This window comes from Osmerus eperlanus, chromosome 24 (genome assembly GCF_963692335.1).
Source record: "Osmerus eperlanus chromosome 24, fOsmEpe2.1, whole genome shotgun sequence".
NCBI lineage: Eukaryota > Metazoa > Chordata > Actinopteri > Osmeriformes > Osmeridae > Osmerus > Osmerus eperlanus.
Window position 1 is genome coordinate 5,081,920 of NC_085041.1, and position 24,941 is coordinate 5,106,860.

The following is a 24,941-nucleotide window of genomic DNA, read 5'->3' on the forward strand; positions in this document are numbered from 1 at the left end:
CAACAACAGGAATTTAAAATACATTCAATAAATATTCATAGTACTACAATTTTTACAGTGGCATACAGCAAAAAAATGTTTCGTTATTTAATAAATGGCATGGTATGTAGCTATTTTTGTTTTGTTTTCTAGACTATTCTGATTCTGAGGAACAAACCACTAGTGTAAGGATGGGTGTCACCCTACCTCTCATATGCTTAAGTCTGGAGTTGCTGGATGGAGTCTCAACTTGATGGCTTGTAATACACTGTTCAGTTTCCCATCTTCCTTTAAACCATAGGGGAATTAGTTGTGGTTGTCTGGACAATATTTAACACCCTACACTAGTAAAAACAAAATAAAAGCATTTATAACGAATTGCAAAATATAATCACAGTCCCATCTGCATGTCAGCAAAGTTGAAGAAATTGTCCACATCTCGACAAGAGGTGCTTTTGTTCTCTGACACAAAAACCTGTAAACATAAAAATACAAAAACCCACAACACAGGAAACGTTAGCAGGCCTCTATATTCATCTCATTTCCGCCCAAGGGATATAATACCAAAGTGGAATGATGCTGAGTCACAAAAATAACTAAAGAAGACTTTTACCTTTGTCCCACTGAACACTTCGCTGGCTATGTTCTTGCAGGCTTCTACAACCCCATCCCCATTCATCTCCAGTGCTACAACTGGACCTACGGAAGAAGAAAAAAAGAACCACAAACTTATGTGTGTTATCTTAACACAGTAAAAATGTATACTGGCAGCATATATATGTTCTTTCCTCCAGCCTTTCCACATGGCAGGATTACTATAAGACAACGAGAACGAAACAAAATAAAAAGGAACTAACCCTTGGTGATCCATTCAATGAGATCCTCAGCATTGCTCTGGAAAACTCTGTTCACATCCTCGGGCCGCATGGACACTTCCTTCGTCTGGACTAACACAAAGCCTTTTTGACTGGCCTATATTAAAAGAAGGAACATTTCAAATGCAATTGAGCGTGACAGAGAGTAGAAAAGCACAAGACAGCACATTAGCAACAACAGTATGACACAAATTCCATTCTGATGAGTATGATTCAGAGCAATGCATACTTTGATAGTAACACACGCATCAATAGAATGTTCTACTGAGCCAAAACTCACTGGAGAGAAACTCAGGCGTTGGGCCCCACAATGAACCCCCTCCCTCCCCTTCATTTTGTATCCACTCAATCACAACCAACCCTGAACAGTTAACTCTTGCATGCCTATCCAGGCCACTGTCATTTTAAACATGCAACAGGTTTTCGACACATATACAGATCTGTCTTGTCTGCTGAACTCTGAGGCCCGAAGTGCCTGGAGGTTTACAGCTTGAACAAGCTCAGCCAGTCTCGTCAACACGTTAACACAGGTCAACTGGCAACATAAACCACCAGAATGCATCTTGATAAAAGCATTTGTTATTATATATTTGTCTGTTTTTTGAAGACTTATGCTAAGACCCTCAGTTTTATCCTTTTTTTTCATGACAGAAAACAAAAGGGGTACTGGCACCCACTAGTAAATATATGCTACTGACATATCCATAGCAATATTAAGGTGTTTTTAGTGGATCATTTATTACATGGTTCTGCATTCTGCAGTGACACAGGGAAGTCATCATTTCCTCAAGTGGGAGTCTGTGTCATAGCACTTCGGACTCAAAGGGCATAATGGAAAATCTTTCTCAACAATCAAGATATAATTTTTTTTTTATCCTGGGGCAGGGTGTCATGCCAAATTTGTGCAATCATTAAGGAACTTAGCGCAAGTTTGTTCTCTTTACCTCATCAATGAGTTTCCTGGCATTCGCAGTTGTATAATCCCCTGCAAAGAAGACAAATAGGCAAGACTCGTCACTCTCTTTGCGCCTCCCTCCCTTGGTCATGGGCACGATGCTACGTGTGGCATCAGTAGAGATCCGAACGGATTTAAACTCTGACTCTGCGTCTGGTGCTGGCACGTGGTCCAGAACGACCACACCCTCCGACAGTAAGCTCCAGTTGGTTTCTCCAGACACAGGGGTGAAGTCGTGGATGTTGCTCCAGTTGTTGTTGAATATACTAAGCCCTGCGTCCTTGAAGTGGAAGGCCAGCTCTGGGTAGTAGTATTGGTAGCAGCCGAACTTCATGCCTGTGGATGACTCGATGATGGGCTGTGTGGCACAGCACAGAAACACCTCCATTTTCTTGCAGTCACGTGTACGAAACTGCTGGCATGCCACCACACACTTAATGTCTTTGCAGTCTCTGAAAAACACACTACCCTTCACTGGCCCCAGAACAATACGGCAGTTGATACAGTCGTCAATGGTGATTGTAGCGGAGTTGTCGAACACATAGATGTTGCAGTTCTCACAGTCTTGGATGACAAACTGCTGTCCTTTTAGTGTACCGGGCAAACGGCCTACAGTGGCATCCTTGATGCCTGTCAGCATGTAGTCCTTTGGATCAACCTGCAGCAAGACAGAGAACAGGCCCTTTAAATAAGACACTGTAATTATGTATGATGTTTATGATAGACTTATTAGACGTCACCATTTTGTGTTTCTTCTTTCCTTCTTCCATGTTAACAGCGTCATTGTCAGGAATCACTGTCTTGCTGATTATCAATTATTTGAACCAGATTTTCAAATGCTCTCTCCCATGCTGCGCTTTCAAGTATAGTAATCACAAGTCAGCAAACATGTAGTTTGCGATGTGCTGGATAATAAACATTGCAATATTTCTTGTATTAACAATCCCTTATAGCATTTGGCCAACTGACAAGCAAACTTGTTACGTGTCGTGTTCTGACTTTAAGCCGATAATGAGCTCTACATCCACCCATAGAGCTAGCAAAGCAAGTACAATAGTACACTAGCTTGTTACAACATTATAACCACATTGGCGGACAGTATTAGGGTGGTTACTGTCCTGCCAGGCATTGACAAACACGAATATTTTCGATGGCCATCAAATCACTTTATCCAGACAGTGTTCACGTTAACTCGCACGTTACTCGAATACAGTACAGGCAGCACAATTTAGCAATCGGGCATGCAAAACAGTTCATCTATACCCTGTCACTGACCTGTCTACTTTAAGCATTGGTGACTTAACTTTTCAAGAAGTCATTCGGTACCAGTAGCTAGTTAACGCGTTAGCTCAGCTAATAAGTCAGGGTAAAAGCAACACTACTGTACGTACAGTAATGTGACCTGAAATTACACAGGACTTCACTAGTGTAGCTCGCTAACTAATCAGCGTATAAGGTCGTAACAATTAGCAAATTTGAGCGAATCAGTTCAAGAGTGCAATCCTTGTACTCTTTCTCCATACCTTTTCACGCTTGTCCCAACTGTATTGCTTGGGCGCCTCCTCTGTGTTATTACTGCTGCTGACATTGGTAAGAATGTTGTTGCTAGTCTCCACCGTCGTCGTCGGTGTAGTAAGCTCCGCTTTATCAGGTGATTTCCTTCTGGATTTTTTTGAAAAGAAACAGCCCATTTTGCTCTGCAAGTTGTGACCAGTTAAACTGAAACGTATTTTATCGTTAACCCTCAAATACTGTGAAATTATAACAAAACGTGCAGGTATCTGGTTGACTACGTGTGACCACAATCTCCGTTACAAGATAATCACGCAGTTGCTCAAAGCTTCCCGTTTCTTTGCCGTGTCTCACAACCAATCAATACATTGCAATTCGTTACTTAGTAACAGCGAATCATGGACGAGGTTGAAACAACGACACGAACAAATCAGACGAGCCTATATAGGAGGTGGCCTGTGAAGGTGGGGCACTATGTGCCGAAACCATGAATAAAATTAACTAGTGTTGAAAAGTAAAAACATTATTAACTCAGTTGTGGAGAAATGAATGTGCATCTTTAACATTGTTCGTGGCATCTCCTAACATCATTAGGCCAACTACAGCATTGTGCTCTGAATCGTTTTAGCCAATGAAGGCCTACATTAGGCTACTTTAAAAAAATATATAGTACTCTAACTCAATACCAAAATATCATGTGGGCCTATGTCAAACGTGACAGTGTGATTCTTAGCTAAACTACATATGCAACTGTCAGCCCAACACCTATTTTAGGCTATTTATAACGACAGATATATAAGGGATATATCAATCCCCTAAAAAGGAAATATGACAGGTCAGATAGATCCAGTTTCTGTTTCAATTTGATCAATAGGCAGATGGGTCTTCATTCAAACATTGGACATTTCAATCCATCTCTTCATACGCGATATTGACTGAACAGGACCAATTTGTAGGCTATATCTAACATAGCCTACCAAATTTCCATTTTAATAAGCGATCACTCACGTCCAACTACAAGCGGAATTAACACACATTGCACAACCACTTGCATGAAGTTAGTTTAGTATCAAGCATCATCGGCCAACTTTGTAGGTTGAACACTGGATGGCGCTCCTACCACCCATCACCATGCCAACCCCTCACTTGGCGGCTTTTCTGTAAACAAATGTTCACAAATTCGCAACTCGGTTCCAGATCACATGGTTTATGATTGATGGATTCGTTTGCGAACAATAGCATGGATAATACAAAACGACAGTAAATGCAATACAGAAAATATAGAGTAGGCTAATATAGCCTAAATGATCATTAGATCAGACCCTCATCATCTTGATAATACTTATTGGTTTGAAAAAAATGGAGTGGAAAATTAAAATTCGATTGTCAGACTCACTTTCAAATGCCTTGTAGCCTACTGACCCGCAGCTCCATCTAGTTTAGCTGCTAGACTAGGCTATCTGTGTTTGATATATGAACCAAATACTTAGGGTTGTCCTTAATTACAGCTATAGGCGGTGTGTTAGTCTTGGTATGTCTATAGCTAGCCTAGTTAAAAAGGGGGAGAATACCAACATTTGAGAGAATAAAGAACAAATTCCTGTTTGGTGACCTGACGTGACATTTCAGAACAAGTGACTGATGAGTAATGGTAGCCTACTGCACTTTAGAATGTTGGGTTAGCTTTTACAAACAGACTGAAAGAGAACGCCAAGAAAACAATGTGCGGTCGTTCAATTTCCTTTCCAGAGGGGCACTACAACTTCTGGCTGAAACGAATCCTCACAAAGGCGCAGTGTGTCTTTAAAAGGTTGAACTACGGAGAGTACAATTTCTCTGCTCTAATTTGTTTTCCTAGTCATCAACCTTGCGCAGTACCACTGAATAGGCGGTTCACTATCAGCATCTTGCACCATGGACGCGGACAGAAACCCAAAGCTGTGGAGATTCCTAATATTAGACAAAAAGATGACGTTTCCCATTTTATTGTTGCTGATACAGAGGGCCTCCAAAATAGACGCACAGGACAGTGGCATGGAAGAACTTGCAACTGAGAAAGAGGCTGAAGAAAGTCATCGACAGGACAGCGTTAATTTATTGACATTCATTTTACTGCTGACCTTAACGATTCTTACCATATGGCTATTCAAACACAGAAGAGTTCGCTTTCTTCACGAAACCGGGTTGGCAATGATATATGGTGAGATTACCAGCTAAGCTACTGGGAACGACGCACTTTCATTTTATTCGTCCACGTAGCCTATGATTGATGTTGTATACGACTGTCATTAGCCTATAGGCTTGTTGATATTTAGTTCAAACAACGTTGTGTTTAGGCTACTTAGTACATTGCAGTGGGTAGCATATTTTATGTGGAATGATGGTACGTTCATCTATTAGGTATGAGGGTTCGCATGTTTTGGACGACGGCGTAAGTCCACAGAAGTAGCCTTCGCTGCGTGCGACGAGTAGCCTAGTTAACATTGTGATAGGAAACAACCTCGACAACGGACGCGTCAGCTGCTGGACAGTTAATGCACAAAATATAATGTGCTTTAAACCGACGAAAATATGTCAAAGCAACAGTAAGCTATAGGCCTACGTGGAAATTTGGTTCAATCTCCGTGTAGCCGGAAAAGAACTGGCTGTTCTGAAGCACCAAATCGTGCGCCACTACAGTTTCTGGAACGTGCTACCTTATATCTCAAGATGTGGCAGCACATTTCTGCATCCGAAAATGCTGTGTTATTATAACACATGTTGAACATTCTCGGTGTTACGACTACCTGTATCCCCTTTCTCATCTTCTGACAATTTCTTTCTAAGAAAACATTACAGTACACGCTGTTTACACAAAGTCACGGATCAGTTTACCCTACTCGCGATAGTGGCGCAATTCTACTATGCAAGCATCACCTGACCATGGCATGAGGTCACTCACTCAATTTTTCTTTGATTCCACAGTTCCCCCTCAGCATCCCTCAAGATTATGTCCATGAAAAAACTGTCGTGGACCGCGTTCCGCTGTTGTATGTGTCTAGATCTAAGTTACATAGGTACTAACTGTTCACTCAAAAGATTGCAATGGGACATTTCTGCAGCTTATTGTGCAATTCACAATAACTCGTTTTAATACTTGCAATATCGCCACGTTTGTGCTCTGTACAACAATGATTCGCAGCCACCCCTTATCTTACTGGCCCAGTTCAACTGTTTTACTGTCACCATTCATTAACCTGAGTATTCTTATGGCGGAGTTATGTGTAGTTTTACATTTACAATTAGTCATTTAGCAGACGCTCTTATCCAGAGCGACTTACAGTAAATACAGGGACATTCCCCCCGAGGCAAGTAGGGTAAAGTGCCTTTCCCAGGGACACAACGTCATGTTTGCACGGCCGGGAATCGAACCAGCAACCTTCTGATTGGTAGCCTGATTCCCTAACCGCTCAGCCATCTGACCGCCCAACCAGTTTTAAACTGCTTCCTTCAGTAGTTGTGGTGTTGAATAGAAGCACAAACGTATGGCAGCCCAGATGTTTTAAGCACACCTAGTAAAGATCTTACAGGAGTGTGCACTTTTTCCTTGCTTCATTTTCATGTTGCAGATTTTTGTTTTAGGCTGTTGGTTAGCTAGGTGTGAAGGTGCTTTCCTAGCAAAAAGTACCTGCTATTTGTTCCTCAATCAAATCTTAGACATCCTTATTTAAAGTGAGCTGTAGTGTCCTTGATTGCCTTGTTAGTAATGACATCCAAGTCATCTCCTTTCAGAGGTGTGTCGTCATTCTCTTTGGCTATACTTACAATTGGGATTTTAAATTACTAGGCCCACTATGTTAACCCACAATCAGATTCAGTGTGCTCATTGTGTCATTTTAGTCTATAGGCTATTTTGAAGGAGCGGCATGAAGTAGATGGCATAGCATGTAGGCATGGGAGGACTATTAATCTCCTGTGTTGAGGGTAAGCAGGGTTCTGGAGGTGCCATCTAACTGAATTAAACAAGGAGGGAAGTGTTCTATAGCTCAAACGAATACTGAATACTGGTTGTGGTGATGAGAATAAACATTTTGGGTGTAAAAACATGGCAAGACAAAGAAACTGGGGGCTCCTTCTGACATCTTGACCCAGCTGCAGAGCCAACGCTGGGGACGTCGTTAGACCCTTTTTTACTGGGGCATGTGCCCCAGTATAAATCTGCTGTGCCCCAGTAAAATCTAAAGTTTGAGTTTTAACAATGTACTTTATTAGTCAGTGCATTCATTTAGATTATAATCCCGGAAAAAATAAACGCAGTATCGCAATCAACGCTTGTGAAATCAAAGCAGTTTAACCGAAAACACAAACCGATGCCCGCAGAATTCCATGTCAGCGTTCTCTTCTGAGCTTGCCAATTATCCACTGCAGCACGCACACAGAAGTCCAGGTGTTGGACTCGGCACACAAGTCAGAATTTAGGTAGTTTCTAAATGATGGGCCTACCGATCATAATTTATTTTTGCACGCTCGCATTAACTACTGATGTCCCTGCCAACGCAGATATCAAACTTGGGTCCCTGAACTGTTGTATGGTGGGTTAAGCAAGGGGAGTTTCTATAGCCAAGTAGTGCATTGTGCGCAGCAAGCTTGGAAGAAAAAAAAGGGATATGAATAGGGGCCTTTGCCCCAGTAGAGCTTTATGTCTAACATCACCCCTGGCTCTGAGCATCATTTAGTCATTTAGCAGACGCTCTTATCCAGAGCGACTTGCACCAACTTTTATTACTTGGCAAGACAAGACTTTCACAGGCTTATATCCTGATCAACTCTCTTCTCTCCTTTCTTCTTCTCTCCTCGCTCCTCCTCCTCCTTTTCTCTTCTCCTCAGGTTTGTTGGTGGGTGTGATTCTGCGTTACGGCATTCCCGCCACCAGCTACCACAACAAGACCCCGCCCAGCTGTATCCTGAAGGAAGGGCCAGTCAGCACCCTGCTGCTCAACGTCAGCGGCAAGTTCTTTGAGTACACCTTCAAAGGGGAGATCAACTCCCGGGAGATCCACAACGTGGAGCAGAATGATATGCTGCGCAAGGTAAATACGGTGGCAGCATTTCAGTTCCTTGTTGTCCTCTTTCCACTTCTTTCAATGTGGGCAGTAGAAAGGGTCTGCCTCGTATCCTGCTCCCCTTTTTCCACACTCCCGAGAGCGCTTCATTGTGCCTGTGAAAGGCTCATTGATTTCCTTCACTTATATGAAATGCGCTTTATGAACATCGGTAGGTTGATTGATTGATTAATTGATTGAGGGCATGTGGTCCAGTCAGAGGGGGTCTCATCCAGGAAGACAATAGAGAAGCTCAGCTGGAACTCAGTTCCAACCCTCCATGCCAGATCCCACTATACCACTAACTATATAATCATCATTAAGCATCTGTTCTAGGGTGCAAAGTAGCATAGAGAGTTTCCAGTTACAGGGCTTTTGTTGTCAGCGGTTTATGTTTAACTGTAAAACGATATAACTAACTTTAATTTAATTCTACAGGTGACCTTTGACCCTGAAGTATTCTTCAATATACTGCTACCTCCCATAATATTTCATGCTGGATATAGTCTAAAAAAGGTATGTCAAATTAACACATTTTTCTTCAATGCTGTGGTGAAGTTTATGCCTATCGATTGACTTGTCTAAACCGTCTCATCTTCACTCACTTATTATTTAGGTTGCAGTAACAGGATATTTATGACAAGAGATTTACCAGCATCACACTCCATAGCAGTCTTTGTCTTATGTGTAGCACATGAGTCGTCCAGCTGGCTAACTCTCCCCGCCACAACCAGCTGTCTCATTGGACAGCCATTGCCTTCAAAAGCTCTCATTGGCTATCAAAGCTTAGGTCGTTGGCTGAAAGTGAATACTGTAGGTTTTTAGGGAGGCAATGCAGACCACACAATTTTCACTGCTTCCTCTCCAAGGTTAACGTATTAAACAGGAAATACCATGCTAACATAGCCATCTTGCAGTTTTACATTTATACCTACAAACGGGAGTCTCACTAATTGTGATATATGCTTGTCTGGTGCAATCGGTAATTTAAATATTTCCTTGAGTATCCGTTTAAAATAAATCCTCAATGCTGTATCTATCGACACCCATAGCTGTCCTTAATCATGTGACCCCTCCAAGCTGTAGTATACATGTTTAAGCATGTTTGTTGACTTCAGTGCCCTTACTGTGGTTATGGCAGTGTGACCTCTACGGAGGGGCTTAGTGAGGGCATTACTAAAGCTCTTTATATCACAGTAACGAAAAGCACAGTATGTCACGGAGCAACACAAGGTGAACATGAACTGTACCCCGTAAGATAAGCTTCGTTTGTAGTGTTCACTTTTAAGTATGGATGGGCACACACGTGTAGGGCAATATGAGCTTTTCACATCGGAAAACACTTGTGTTTAGGAGGCAACGATGCCAACGATGAATTCCAAAGATGTCACGTGACAATGGCCTGTTTGCTGAGTCTGAAATGTCTTCAGGAAATGGGATTGTAGGGAAGGGTGGTGGTTGTGGTGGTGGGGGCCGTCTTGTCAAGGGAAAACAATCCACAGTACATTTAATCGGTAGCAGATGCTTGACTTTACTAGTGTAATAGTGGGATTTCAACCTAAACACTTAAAGCTGCCTTGTAGTTGTGCATGACAAAACTTATTGTCTGCATTCTTTTGAGGGAACAGTTAGTACCTATGTAACTTATACAAACGGATTGTAGTTCTATTTTTGTATTCTGAGATGTAGACAATGTGTGGGTGTAGAGGAGGAGGAGAATTAGGTTATGGGGGATGGGGATGGTAGATGTTCTCTAGTTGACCAGGGTCACTTCTCGTTTGTGCTCTCACACTTCCTGTTTGAGGGGGCTGTGCTCAGTGCCTGTTTAAATGGGATTTCACTCTGGTCCTCTGTGGCACACTGAATATGGAAGTTCCCGCCCAACTGCCATGGTGGTGTCTGGTCACAATCTGCAGCTGCCTGACTTCTGGATTCATATTATGGGTCTGATTTCTGGTTTGCGTCTTCATCTCTCCGTCCTGACCCGAGAGCAGGAATGCACAGTTCTAACGTTACGAAATCACCGGCGGACGAGTCGGATTGAATGTTGAATAATGAATACGTTCTTCTTGTTATTGATCCTCTTACCCCCGGCTCAGCTCCTTCCAGGAGGACCTGCCACAGAGAGGGGCTGGAGGAGGGACGCTTTCGTGGCAGCCAGTCATCAGTATCAGCTAACATGAGTCATAGTTTATTTTACAGCTAACCATACTCCCTTGGGGCTGTGTGTGGGTGGGTGGAAGAGTGTGTGTTTACCCATGTTTATGAGGGAAAGGGTCGGCCATCTATGACTGAACGGGACCCAGTGGACCCCTGTCTAGCTCCCTGTTGATAACGGAAAGGTTGCTTGTGTTGCGAGGGAGATGGCAGCGCGCTCCTCACCGGAGGCAGTTCCGTCTGACAGTCCGGGAGGATTAACCGGGCGCTTTACCTCCCCAGCCCTTCCTGTATTTCACCAACAATAACTGCGGCCGTGTTTAGCTGTTATTCTGGTTGATCCAGCTCGCTGGTCTCGATGCTAATGAGCTGCTCCTAGTTCACAAAAGCCCTTTCATGTAGCTGGTATTGGATGCGTTTTGGTTCTGTTTAGGTGTTTTCTGCATGGAGTCCTTTATTCATGTGCTGATCATGTAATTAGGGCTCCCTGCTTGTCAACGACGAGACACTGGTCTCAATGGAAATCACTGTGAACAAAAGGAAAAGTCGAAGATGTATTGAATCAGTGGCGCTGTTTGCTGATGACTGTTTGCTTCCCAATCTCTCCTATATACTGTTAAATCACATGAACGTCACATGACCGTCACATTGTTTGTCCTCTTTCAGAGACATTTCTTCAGGAACCTGGGCTCTATAATAGCATACGCCTTCCTGGGCACTGCCACTTCCTGTTTTGTCATCGGGTGAGTTAGTATTCATAGCCGTTTGGTTAATGCAGCTGTACCTCTATAAATAATCAATTTATTAAACTGTATTATTTTTGACTGCGCATATAACATCTGACCTTACTGTACTTGTTGCCTTGACAACATTCTGTCATTGACTTGTTGGCAATCCGACCCTGCAGGAACTTGATGTATGGGGTGGTCAAACTCATGCAGTTTGCAGGACAACTCACAGATAAGTTCTACTATACTGACTGCCTCTTCTTTGGTGCCATCATCTCAGCAACAGACCCAGGTACTCGTCCCACATACTACACCATACTACACCTCACCATGCCACACCATACTACACCTCACCATGCCACACCCTACTACACCATACTACACCTCACCATGCCACACCCTACTACACCATACTACACCTCACCATGCCACACCATACTACACCATGCCACACCATACTACACCATACTTCACCATACTACACCTCACCATGCCACACCCTACTACACCATACTACACCTCACCATACTACACCTCACCATGCCACACCCTACTACACCATACTACACCTCACCATGCCACACCATACTACACCATACTTCACCACACATCACCATACTACACCATACTTCGCCACACCATACTACACCTCACCATGCCACACCATACTTCACCATACTACACCTCACCATGCCACACCCTACTACACCATACTTCACCACACATCACCATACTACACCATACTTCGCCACACCATACCATTCCATACTATACCATAGTTCACCACACATCACCATGCTACACCATACTATACCATATTACACCATACTACACCACACCTCACCATGCCACACCATACTACACTATACCTCCCACCTACTAATGACAAGAAGCAATTGAAATGTCCACACCAATAATCAGCGACAGAGCAGGGGTTGTGTTAGCATGTTGGACTTGTGATGATTATGATGCCCTGTGACGCACTAATGGTCAGCGTGTGCGTGATTGCAGTGACCGTCCTGGCCATCTTTAACGAGCTCCATGCGGATGTGGATCTCTACGCCCTGCTGTTTGGAGAGAGCGTCATGAACGATGCCGTGGCCATCGTCCTCTCCTCGTAAGTCCCGGCCAAACCACGTCCAGGGATAAGCCTTTTTGGTTTTTTTTGGCCCAGACAGGTGTCTGTCTGTGGGCAAGGCTCCGAGACCTTCTCCTTGTCTCCTTGAGCGGTTGAAATACCACGTCGAGGTGACAGACAGAGCCTGCGTCAGTAACTAATTCATCAGTGTTTGAGAAGTTGTCCTCCGCCTCCCCCTGCTGGACACATCTATAAAGTGCCGGAAATTTCTTTTTGCTGTGATGTCCAATAACAGTAAAAAAAAAAGAATACGGTTCCCAGGCAAAAGCTCCTTGGAAAATCATGGGAAGATATAGGTAAATGTTGTTTCTAAGTTTATAAGCATCTGTTTTATATTCATCTCGTCTTCTTCAGGTCCATCGTCGCCTACCAGCCTAGCGGAGCCAACACGCACACGTTCGACGCTGCAGCTTTCTTCAAGTCCGTGGGGGTTTTCCTGGGAATCTTCAGCGGCTCGTTCGCCATGGGAGCCGTCATCGGCGTGGTCACTGCCCTCATATCCTTCCATGAAAGACGACCGGTCCCATCTGTGGTGACGTCTCTAAGGCTCTGTTTAAGTCCTTGGTGTGTGTGTGTGTGTGTGTTGGGGGGGGGTCCAGGAGGAGGAACATGAGGTGGGGGGTGGTCCGCAGAACGGGTGCGTTCCTTTAACTGTCTTCCCCACGTCACCAAGTTCACCAAGCTGCACTGCTTCCCCCTGCTGGAGACAGCCCTCTTCTTCCTCATGTCCTGGAGCACCTTCCTACTGGCTGAGGCCTGCGGGTTCACAGGTGAGGGGTCAGGGGGTCAGTGTAGAGGGGGGTGAGGATCCAGATTTAAAGAGCCAGTCCGAGTATGACGGATACATTAAATGTTTTCAGTGGTAGTCGTAGTCAGGGAACTTTCCTCAGTTCTGAGTCGTGGGAGTTAGTGAAGCAGGGATGTTAATGGGCCCACAGGGTGTCCTAAGCTGAATAACTGGCAAACGCATAGCTGAGGAAAATAACGTGAAAGAATAAGCAGATTAAACGCCATAATCCTTTGTTTGCGCGCAGGTATTTGTGCGTGTGTGTGTGTAATCTCCTAAACATCGTAACGACGGGCCAATGAAACGTCCTCTGTTCTGGCCTGACCTGTGCTGTTCCTCAGGGGTGGTGGCCGTGCTGTTCTGTGGGATCACCCAGGCTCACTACACCTACAACAACCTGTCAGAGGAGTCCACCAAGAGGACCAAGCAGGTGAGAGGGAGGAGTTGGACTGGAGGGAGGGAGAGGAGGAGGAGGAGGGAGGGAGGCAGGGAGGGAGAGGAGGGAGAGGAGGGAGCAGTAGGTTGTTCTCTAGTGCCCTCTACTGGACCCTCCCAACTCTTTTTCTTTTATCGCTGTTGTGTCATGACGGCTTTAAAAGAGTACCTGTGTTCTCGTGCCAGATGGCCAATTGATCATCCAGCTGTGACCTTAATCAGGGCTGCACCAGGGTCGTCTTGTCCCTGCAGTGACGGGAGGCCCAGAGAGGGGGCGCTGACGAGATGTTAATTAGCTGCAGGCCGCATTAGACTGTTGTCTTAGGAGGTTTTGTAATAGACTTGAGGAGACGTTAGAATATGTCAGGGCAGACTTCACTGAAGGTTAGAACTGTCAAAATGGATTAGCGCTGCATAGTTATGCGTGTGTGAAGGAGAGAGCAATGTGAGTACCATGTGTAATTCTGGTTCTCCACGCCTGGTCACATTGACAGTCACGGGGGGGGGGGGGGGGGGGGGGGCTGGGGCTGTAGGAAAGATCTTCTCTCCCTCCCTCCTCGCAGCCCCCCCACCCCGCCTCCCCTCCATGTGTCTGGGCTGACTGTGCTGCTGTGGAGTGGGGGGAGATTAGTGTTCACGGCTCTGGAGTCGTCGCAGCTGTGGAGCCTGCATCTCCAGCAGACTCTCAAATGATCTCTGCTCCTAAAGGAACACGCATAAGGATTCTGTCTCTGGGAACAGGTCCTCAGGTCTTACTGGAGCCATGAGAGATGGCAGGGGAGCGACAAAGTATTCGCCACCCTTGGGTGTAACTTGAATGAACGTCTGTCTGTAGAAGCCCCTGTGGTTTAATTCCTACTGGTCAGAACCCCTTTAAACGTTTTGCGGAATGACAATTGGACGTGATGTTGGGTGTTTGTAATTGACACTCGTATTCTTTTGTTTGTCTCTTCTCTTCAGCTGTTCGAGGTGCTGCACTTCCTTGCAGAGAACTTCATCTTCTCCTACATGGGGCTGGCTCTGTTCACCTTCCAGAACCACATCTTCAGCCCCATCTTCATCCTCGGGGCGTTTGTATCCTTTCACTGAACTGCAGGGCTCCTTTAACCCAACACAGAGCTGCACCACTGCCCGCTAAGAGACAAACTGTGTCCCCAATCACTTCATTTTTAACTTTGGGTGATACAGAAGCTGTCCTTTTTATAAGGTATTTCTACTGTTGTATGTAGTATGGAACAGTACACTAAATAGCTTGGAAGTATGAGTGTTAGGATGCAGCCAGTCTCTCATCTTAGTTAAAGTTACTCTGCTGCATTTGTGTGTGCTGCATTCACACAAGCTCCACACAGGTCGCTCGTGTGTTGGTGACCAGGCCTGTAATCTGCCGGTCCAGCCCACTGTCCTAACCCCGTCCCACCCTCATAACCACCTCATAGCCTTGCTCGATATAGCTCTTAAGCCTGCGTCCCTCTAAGTCCTCCGGGGTTGCTGACTCCAGTCAGGTTCACCCTCTGTCTGAGCCAGCGCAGATAAACAAGACTCCTGTCAGACTTCTGGCACGGCCCTGTGACGTTTCAGGCTCACGTCCGCCATCTTGTTCATCTTCCATTGTTGATTTTGAGGGGGTGTGGCCTGGACGGGAAAGGTCCCCTTTTTTTAAACTGGCTGGTTTAATTACAAACACACGGAATACGACCTGTTGCTTCCTTTGACTTCCCTGTCAGTTCGCCATCTTTATAGGGAGGGCCTTCAACATCTACCCATTGTCCTTCCTGCTCAACCTGGGCCGCAGACAGAAGATCAGCGGAAACTTCCAGCACATGATGATGTTTGCAGGTGTGTCAAGGCTGCACGTGTTACTACTGTGACTGTTTTATGTTTCCGATAGCTCAGGACTCACCAAGCAGGAGTCAGCGGAATAAGCTTGCAAACCGGGGTATAGTGAAGGAAGTTACAGCTTAATAGTTAGAGCTCAGCTTAAGTTCAAAGCCACCCCCTGTGATGGATGTGGCTTTGGATAAATGAATATATTATCAGTATTATCTGGGATAGGTGTATTATCTGGGATGGGTGTATTATCTGGGATGGGTGTATTATCTGGGATGGGTGTATTATCTGGGATGGGTGTATTATCTGGGATGGGGGTATTATCTGGGATGGGGGTATTCAGGCAATGGCTGTGTTGTGCTCCCTGCAGGGCTGCGAGGGGCGATGGCGTTTGCCCTGGCCATCCGGGACACGGCCACCTACGCCCGGCAGATGATGTTCACCACCACGCTGCTCATCGTGTTCTTCACCGTCTGGGTGTTCGGAGGCGGGACCACCCCCATGCTGTCCTGGCTACACATCAGGTCTGCCTCTCTCTGTCTCGCTCGCTCGCTGTCTCTCGCTGTCTGTCCCTCTGGATCTCTACATCTCTGTGTCCATGGTAACGGCTCGCAAATGCCTTCGTTCAGCAGTCACGCCACCGTTCTCTGCTCGCGACGTCAGTTGACGGTTTTGTCCAGAAGAGGGTGCTAGAGATCCCCCCCCCCACTGCCTCTCTCCCTCTGTCACCATGATAACCGTGGGAACCCCCCCATGCTCCACCCCCCCCGCCCGCCCGCCCTAGCCCCGAACCCGCTGTAGCCCCGCGGCTCAAGATGACGATGGTTGACCTGTCCCACGTCAGACAGTCCCCCTAACTGACCCCAGTGTCGGCAGTGTCCCAGGAGCCTGTTGAACGGCCGTAACATCAGCTGCTTCTGCTGCGCCTGCTTCACAACCACGTCTCTGGCCCGGAGAAGCTTGCTGCTGTTCCTCTGTGGTCCATCTACCCCAGACCAGGGGGCCTAGCAGGCTAGCAGGCCCCCTGCCAGACCTGCTATTTGATCAAAATAAAGAGGATTATGGGTGGTAATGTGGCTCAGAACGGCTCAGTCTAACATGGAGAGATGCTGGTTGCTGCTGTTTTGGGAGGATTTTACTAGACCTCCACTCAGACAGACAGCCTGGCCAGACACTCGTCACCATGGTGACCAGGGGGGCAGCCTGAGAATTCCAGGGAGGGTGTGGAACCCAGACTGTGGCGCGATAGTTGAATCCTGGGTTCAGACGAGGGTATCTGGACAGGTCGTCTTGAGAGACGTGGTTCGCCCGGCTATCGGGGGCTGTGTGGAGGAGCAGCCAATCGTGGAGGAGGATTGGAGGAGCAGCCAATCGTGGAGGAGGATAGGAGGAGCTGCTGCTCTCTGTTACCGGGCTTTGTTTGACAGGGTCTTCAAAACGGGGGCTTCTGCCTCTTGTCAAACAGCCTGGTGGTGCTGATGACTGTGGCCAAGACAGGGAAATCTCCTCTGTTAGTGTAGCCTAAGACAGCCTAGCCTATGCTAGGCTGGCTTAGGTTACCATAGTCTAGGCTACAGTACACTAGGTCACCAAGCTTTATGAACCATAGAGCCGATTATCCCTTACTTGGGCCATAAACTCAATCTCTGGGTTTTAATATTTGATAGGGATTCATGTGGCCTAAATTACTGTGTATGCTTGTGGCGGGAAAACACCCTCATACTTAAACCCTTCCGCACATAACGTTTGTTATGATTCGGCAAATAACTGGCTTCCAGAATTGTGTGTGAGAAGTAGACAGTCTCTCTGTTTGTGTTTGTGTTATTACGTCCTGCTGAAACTCGGGGTGTTATTAGACCCCCCAGGGTCTAAACGTCTGTTGTTTGTCTCTGGCAGACAGAAGGATCAGTATCTGTTCCCCAAACATCGTCTTGTATGAACCTGGAGACGGGTGCCAATTAATGCCCTTTTGGAGCTTGAGTGATTATTGCTCTCTGGATAATCCTCTGGCTGGCCAGTCTCAGACCTACAGAAGGTGTCATCTGCCGTCGGGGGGTGCGTAACCTTTGACCCTGCTGCAGCCTCGCCCCCCCACTCAGCCCCTCCGGAGAGCGTCTGGTTGTAAAACGGCAGGCTGTGTGTGTGTGTGTGCAGACCTGGCCTGATGCGTGTTTGTGACGTTGCATGTGTGTGACTGATGACTGACCCCTTCCCCCCCCCCCCAGGGCACACTGCTCTCCTCTGTGGAGCCTCACGGAACGTGTCGAAACATGTCCTTAAACCCTGATCTCTCTGAGCCCACTGAACCCGCAGGTGAATGATCAAACTCTGAATTCGACTTTGTACAATTAATAGTCCACCTCTGGTTTGGAAACCCTCCAGTCTGACTGTCCACGAGAGGGGGGGGCTTAGCAGGTCAGGAGGAGGAAGAGGTGGACCGCAGATCCCAGGGTCGCAGGTTCAGATCCCAGCGCAGACTGTATGTCACTTTGGATAAACTTCTTGGTTACAGCATTTGACCTCATCACAAGATTGCTTGTTCAAATCCCCCCCGCCCCCCCTAGCCAGTACGTTTCTTTGGAGAAAGGGGTCCGTTAAATAAATGACAGTTATGCAGGTGTCTGTAAGGGTGTTCTTGGTTGCTAAGCCCTGATGAGCCCGCCGCGTCCTGTTTCTGCCTTGGCAGGGTTGGGGAACGCACCCAGGAAGAGGACCCGGAGCACCAGCGTAAACAGTGGCAGTATGTCAGGTGACGTGTGGGAGGATGGTCCCCCCCCCCCCCCCTCGCTGTGCGTGCCCCACTTCACTGTGTGTGCCCCTCTCTCTCACTGTCTCTCCTCACGTTGCAGCCTTCTGCTCTGGTCTCTGGTGTCAGCACTGCAAGCTTGGCCTCAGCACCTGTCTGTAACTGGGAGTGTGTGGAAACACGCTCAGTATTTGTAACGCTTTCATTTGACTTTTGATTTGCCTAGTAAGTGTCATGGCATTCATTGTGTATTGCAGTAGGTCCGTTGGAAATTCAATACCAGTATTTGACAGTATGCAAATACCAAACGACTGAGTTATAGCTATGATGGTGATGAGCACGATCTAGACTGAGTGATGCTTTGCTATAGCCACCCATGTAGGCTACAGGTCATTACTAGCCCCTTTGTTATTTAGTGACCTGATGCTAGTGAGCATATTACATTTTTCATCACAGGCTCGTGTGATATTGATTTCGTCATTTGGCATTTTTTTTGTGAGCTAACTATCGCAGGTCGAAGTTAACCTAAAATGTTTAAATTTTGTTATCTAGCTAATGACGGTATCATAGTTTGTTAGGCAAATGTTTTTGTTTTTTTGCCAGACACGCAAATTAATTACATATAGCTGTGGTTATAGTTAATATACCACAGAGGTTAAAATGACTCCAGCAGACAGGGGCCCTAGTCTCAGCACAGGTAGAGGTGCAGGTGGATGTGTTTATGTGGCTGTGGGCTCTGCTAGCTAGCTTGCTAGTGTTCTGGGCATTTCACATGCTGTTCCTTGCCTGCTTGGGAATCACTGTGGAGAATGGGTGTGACAGTGACTGTCTACTTCTCCCTGGGCTGTCCCTCTTGGGTTTCACACTGCAGTGTCTGGGAGACATCATATTCTCTGGGGTGATGTGTGTGTGTGTGTGTGTGTGTGTGTGTGTGCGGGTGTTAATGAGTGGATGTTTGTGTGAGTTACATAGTGTGAGTGTGGCTGTGTGCGGGTGTTAGTGAGTGGATGTTTGTGTGAGTTACATAGTGTGTGTGTTTTAGGAAGCAATAAACTGCCTAAAGGTAAGTAGAGGAGTTCAACTCTTATTTCATCAATAAACTTGTGTGTGTGTGTGTGTGTGTGTGTACCCATGAACAGAGTCAGGCCCATCAGGAGGAAGTCTGTACTTGAGTCTTATCCTCCACCAGACCCAAACGGGCTCTTCCTGGTTCCTCCTGAAACCCCCATGTTCTTTACACTTTGTTGTACCAGGGCCTCTGACCTTCAGAACACCCCCTGATGTTCCTCCAGACAGCTCTGTGCCTGCCTTCCTCCCCTCCCTGCCTGCCTGTGTGTGTGTGTGTGGAGGTCAGCTCGTCTGTGTTGGAGAGCTGCCACTCCTCCCACAGCCCCTCCTTCCCCGCAGGGCCGCTAAGACAGTTGCACACCAGGACTTTAGCCCCACAGTCTAACGACTGACCTCAGACATCAGGAAACGCGAAACAACGTTGTTTACTTTTCCATCACCGAGGGGTGGGGGGGGGGGGGGGTGGGGGGGGGGGGGAGGAGGAGGAGGAGGAGTTAACAAGGCAGTGCTGTGTTTCAAGAAAGTCTCCGAGGTGTCGAGAGTAGTCATTGTGTTGGGGTTCTGTCATGAGGTGCATGCATGTGCTGCGGCAGATCCCTAACGTGAAGAGATGGGCAACCCAAGCATGTCAAACGGGATCAGATAGCACACCGCCATGTGCTTTCAATTACAGGCACGAAAAGTGACCACGCCCTCGCATCCCCTGGCTGGCCTCCGACCGCACGGACTGGACTTTGTCTTGGCCTAGTTTCAGCTTCCCTCCAAATGAACCACCTCCACTCCAACAAAAGAGCCTCTGTGTTTAAAAAAAAAAAGGAAAAAGAAACGGTGGTAACCTTGCCTTCCACGATGGCTTGTGATCATTTTAAGCCACCTACTAGAATAAGACACCGTTGTGAAATGACAGAAAGACCGAAAGTGCTCATTTGGACGTGAGGATGAAACCGAAGAATAATCCCAAATCTAATCCTGAGTCTCTGCTCTCTTTCAGTGATGTTTTATTGTGGCCTGTGTGGGCTGATTCTTACAGAGGAATCCATTTTTACTTATCATTTTTTCATACAAACCACACAGATACTCACCCACCTGTCCTCTCTCTCTCTGTGCAGGGTGGGAGTGGACCCAGACCAGGACTTGCAGCAATGCGGAGACAACTTCCTGGTCCTCCAAGGGGTGAGTCCAGATGTTTCATCCTCATCTGCCCGTGATGAAGACGTGCACAAATCCACCGCAATCCCCCTAATCGCTCAGAAACATGAAAAGGCAGGGTTGCAACAGTGGTGAAAACCCTGTCAATAACCTTCCGGTTTGTGATGACTGTGGGTCTGTGTCAAAGGATTCAGGAAGGAAGCAGGTGTTTGACTGGTGTCTGAATGACATTCTCTATAGAAGACAAAGAGCAGGCTCATGCAGAAGCACATTCACAGGGGGGGGGGGGGGAAGAAAGCAAGACAAATGTATAAGTTACAGGGCATTTCTGCTTGATTTGGAAGAGGGGAGGACATGCAAGAAAGCGCTGGACTTGAACCCCTGCAGCAAGACATTTGCTAGACATACTTAACTGGTGTCCCTGAGTACAATCTTTTGAGAGTTTGAACTGCCTTGGTCACATAAACAGATATACAGTTACAAAACGTGAATTATTAAGTACCTGCTATGCATCCCACATTCTTAACACACAGCTCTCTAAACAGAGAGACGTGAAGATCATTGTGTCTAGCCAAACAGATGAATAATTCACATCCCTAACCAACTAACTGTCCAAAACTTCATGGTGTCATGTTTTTATACCCCCCCCCCCAACACGTGTGTGTGTGTGTGTGTAACTCGACCTTATGCACGGATGCTATGGGAGCACATTTTCCAGGCCTCTCATAAAACCAAAAATGCTCACCCTCAGCAGTAATAACACTGTACAGTGTGTGTGTGGTCTGCTACCCCAGCCCTTGGTGACATTCCCGTGCCATGTGCCTCCTGGCAGCTGAGTATTGACAAGTGGCTGAGAGCGGAGGCTGCAGACTAGACATGCCACTGGAGGGGGGAGGGGTAGAGCCGGGGAGGGGGAGGGGGGGAGCAAGGTGGGGAGGGAGGTGGGTAGAACAGGGGTGGGGGGTGGTGAGTAGAGCTGGGATGGGGAGGGTGGGGTGATGGGGGAGCTGGACTGGGCAGGGTTAGAGGACTGTGGGCTGGACTCGGATAGGACGGGAGGGGGTTGAGATGGTCAGGGGAGTGTTTGCCACCATGCAGTCAGAGAGAAATGTAATTACTCATACTGGTGTGTTTACCTGCACTGGCTTAGCACTCACCATCCAGCCCCGCTCCCACACCTCCCCCACCCCCCTCTCCCCTTGCTGAGTACATTTCCACCGGGGGGGGAGGTGGGGTGTAAACCACCACGGGTGGTCTCGTCGTGGCATCCGAGTGTCATTGTGCTGCGAAAACATCCAATCGAAACCAAGTGTGGACTGTTGCCGTGGCTTCTGCGAGCCTCCTGCCGTGTTCGCTAATGTGCTGCTGACGGGAGGACAGATGTTCGGGGGAGAGACGAGGGTCTTCAGGACTAGGGAGTGTGACGTGTGTGTGTCCCTGTGTTTCCCCCCCAGGACGGGTCCCAGGTGGAGGGTCAGAGCAAGACCAGGCAGGAGAGCGCCTGGTTCTTCAGGCTGTGGTATACCTTCGATCACAAGTATCCTTTCTTTTGTTTTCAAAAGATATATCATAATGATGTTTAATAGGGCATTTCTGCTTTAACGGGACATACGCAATGAAGAGAGATGCAGGAAATGAAAGAGGGGAGGACCTGCAGGAAAGGGGCCGGGGGCAGGATTCGAACCCAGGCACCTGCGGTAAGGCCGTGGTAGTGTAGGTGCACTTGATCGGTGAGCCACATGTATCCCTTTCATACAGTCATATGGCGGTGAACTGTGGAGAGGGGCCCGATGTGTTGCTAGTCAGACACAGGAAGCACGCAGGGTACCAATCTGCTTGGGTGTGTTGTGTTTCATTAGAGGCTCATGCGAAGGGGCCTGGGTGTGGAGAGCAATGAGGGCTGTACTTGAGAGACAGATGCAGAAAATAACAGACCTAAGGGAAAGCCGCCCCCCAGTCCCTCCCTCCTCCCTCCACACTAGAACAATGGCCCTGCCAGGTGTTTAATCGGCTAGCACGTCTTCAGGAAGACTTGATTGCGTTTCCATGGGGTCTCTCTATGGTGACACGAGCCAGACGGGCACAGCCAAGTGGAGTGGGCAGGGCCTGTTATTAGGAGGTTTGGGAAGTCTTGGGGAAGGTGTCCCCCCCCCACACACACACACACACACACACACTGGTGTCCAACACATGTTGGCCGGAGGTGATAAGGGTCTTTTACAGAGTATATTGACTGAGGGTCTTAAACACTCCTGGGGGAACATGCAGGCCTCTGGGAAGCCTGCTAATCCTCTCCCTGCCGTGTCATGCTAAAAGGTAATGGAAAGGGTTACCAAGCCCATTAGTCCCCGCAGAATGCTGGGGCAGGGGGACATCTCAGGATGCCGACTCAGGTTCATAGGGTTTCTCGAGCTTATGTGCGGCTGATTCTCAGTAGCTTGGATTCCCATGACGGCTCAGGCTAACGGTCTGGTATCGGTTCTCTCATGAAGCCGCTGCCGCTGAATGGCCCTGGTTGGCAGGTGTTTGTTTCCTTAGCGACTGCCCCAGCTACTTGAAGCCCATCCTGACTCACAGCGGCCCCCCCCTCACCACCACCCTGCCAGTCTGCTGTGGTCCACTGGCACGCTGCCTAACTAGCCCTCAGGCCTATGAGGTGAGTACTGTACACACACACTCACTCTTTTGTTTTTTTGTTCTGAAAGTCTGATGATGGCTGTGGTCTGGCCTGTGGAACCTGGTGTGAAACTAGAAGCTACTTTGTCAGCATCTTTCGCCTCACACGGCACATGACTTTTAGAATCGTGTCTTCTGTTATCTGATAAGGCAGAAGTAGTAGATCTTTATCCCTGACTATCGAGAGTGGAACTGGAGGTTCTCATTTAACTGGTCGCCTTCAGACAACGCATAGAAGTGGGGAGATTTCATGACCTATTTTTGTACACTTTAGCCCAGATTCCACATTTGTGATGGCTGTTTCCTCTGTAGTCTTTCAGTAGAGTGGTGGTGGTGTTTTGAATGCCTGCAAGCCAAACAAAAGCATGAAGGCTTTTAGAAGTTGAGGAGAGAAGAAAAAAAAGTAAAAGGTTTTTACACTTAGTCTCTACAAAAGGCCTATTCAACGCTACCTCAATGGTGATCTGTTTTGTTCTCCAATATTTCAGACACGGATAAGAGCCATTCACTTGAATGGTCACACTTGGATTGACTTTGGAAAATTCCCCTGTTCCTTTAGTTTCCAACACATATCACATTGGGTTGATTCCACTTGTCACACAATTGGCCATTATGGATTTATTTTTAACCGGTTCTCTAAATAGCTTACATCCCACAGAAAACGTTCTTGTGCCGGTTACTCACACACTGGGGTCCCAAAGTGTAACATTTCTCAATCATGTCTTTGTACACGTTTGTTCTTCATGTTGAATTTATTTCCCTACTTTCATCCTTTCTCTTATTTTCTTGTGCTTTCTCTTTGTATCTCTCTCTCTCTCTCCCCCATCTTTATATACGAGCCAGCATGGATTTCATACATGAATTCAGTTTATTGTTAAGATGTTCGCAACAGTCCACTGGTTTCTGTTGACGAGAGAAAGACAGAATAGGAGGATTAAATGAAAGTCTTTGTCCTCTTGTTATCCAAGGACTGGAGCGACACTAGTGTGTGCTGGGGTGCACGGCCATTTTGAAGGGTGGAGTGATACTGGGGAGTGATGAGGTCTATTGTCGAAACCTGCTCTTTGGGTTCTAGAACCTTCTTCCTCCACTAGCTATTTAGCGCATTTGTTTCCTAGCACAAGCTCTAAAAATAGATGAGTAAATGTTACAAAGAATAGAGGCAGACTAAAACTACTTCTGCTTTGTTTCCATTTCAGAAAACCCCAGACTTCTCTATCGATCTTTCACAGCCCAGTGGATCTAGTTAGAATTTTCCTTTCGTGTGGCGTTTTTCTTTTTGGTACTCTTTCCCCAGCAGCTATATGTTGTGGCAGAGTGGTTACATAATGCTGATTACTTAGTTGGATCCCTCTCATCAGAGTAATCCCTGTTTTGACCGTCAGTGAACCCACCATGTGCCGCAAGCCAACACTCTGGGGTTAGCAGGGGAACCGCAGGGGTCTGCACTGTCTCATTTGATTCCCAGGCCTATCCAATCAGAGCTGTGGAAACTCCTGTTATGGTTGAGAAAGTATTGACCCCCCCCCCCCCCCCACCCTCCCCTTCGAAATCCAGTCGGCGTGTCCATAGATTGAGTTTTTGCTACAGCCCAGTACACAGACATTCCACCTCCGCCCAGGGGGATGGAGTTGATTGGCTGCGTTCAGGGGGGGGTCCGATCTGACGCGCGCCTGTTGTGTCATCTCCTCTGCGTCAGTGCCGTATGCAGAACTAAGCGGGTGTTTCCTGTCTTTCGTCTGTACGTATGACTCCACAGTGTCCCTCATAAACCTTTTGTTCTGTTTTTTTGTGAGTGCGTGTGCGCGCCTGCGAGTGTGTGTGTCTT

At 47.1% G+C, this 24,941-nt stretch overlaps 2 protein-coding genes across 2 annotated transcripts; one reads left to right on the top strand and one right to left on the bottom strand.

Moving 5' to 3' along the window:
- Positions 1-78: 78 nt before the first annotated feature.
- On the bottom strand, positions 79-3,667 carry rp2 (RP2 activator of ARL3 GTPase). Its single transcript, XM_062450329.1, has 5 exons — positions 3,333-3,667; positions 1,799-2,467; positions 837-951; positions 593-678; positions 79-454 (listed from the first exon to the last, which is right to left on the bottom strand). Exons 1-5 carry the CDS (start codon positions 3,498-3,500, stop codon positions 371-373), a joined length of 1,122 nt encoding a protein of 373 aa, XP_062306313.1. The 5' UTR covers positions 3,501-3,667; the 3' UTR covers positions 79-370.
- Positions 3,668-5,133: 1,466 nt separating this feature from the next.
- Positions 5,134-23,147, top strand: slc9a7 (solute carrier family 9 member 7). The gene is made up of 16 exons (XM_062450119.1): positions 5,134-5,521; positions 8,188-8,390; positions 8,841-8,918; positions 11,226-11,302; positions 11,467-11,579; positions 12,299-12,404; positions 12,780-12,926; positions 13,095-13,195; positions 13,554-13,642; positions 14,608-14,721; positions 15,372-15,483; positions 15,845-15,998; positions 18,161-18,223; positions 20,398-20,461; positions 21,892-21,974; positions 22,988-23,147. Exons 1-16 carry the CDS (start codon positions 5,236-5,238, stop codon positions 23,145-23,147), a joined length of 1,950 nt encoding a protein of 649 aa, XP_062306103.1. The 5' UTR covers positions 5,134-5,235.
- The last annotated feature ends 1,794 nt before the right edge of the window (positions 23,148-24,941 follow it).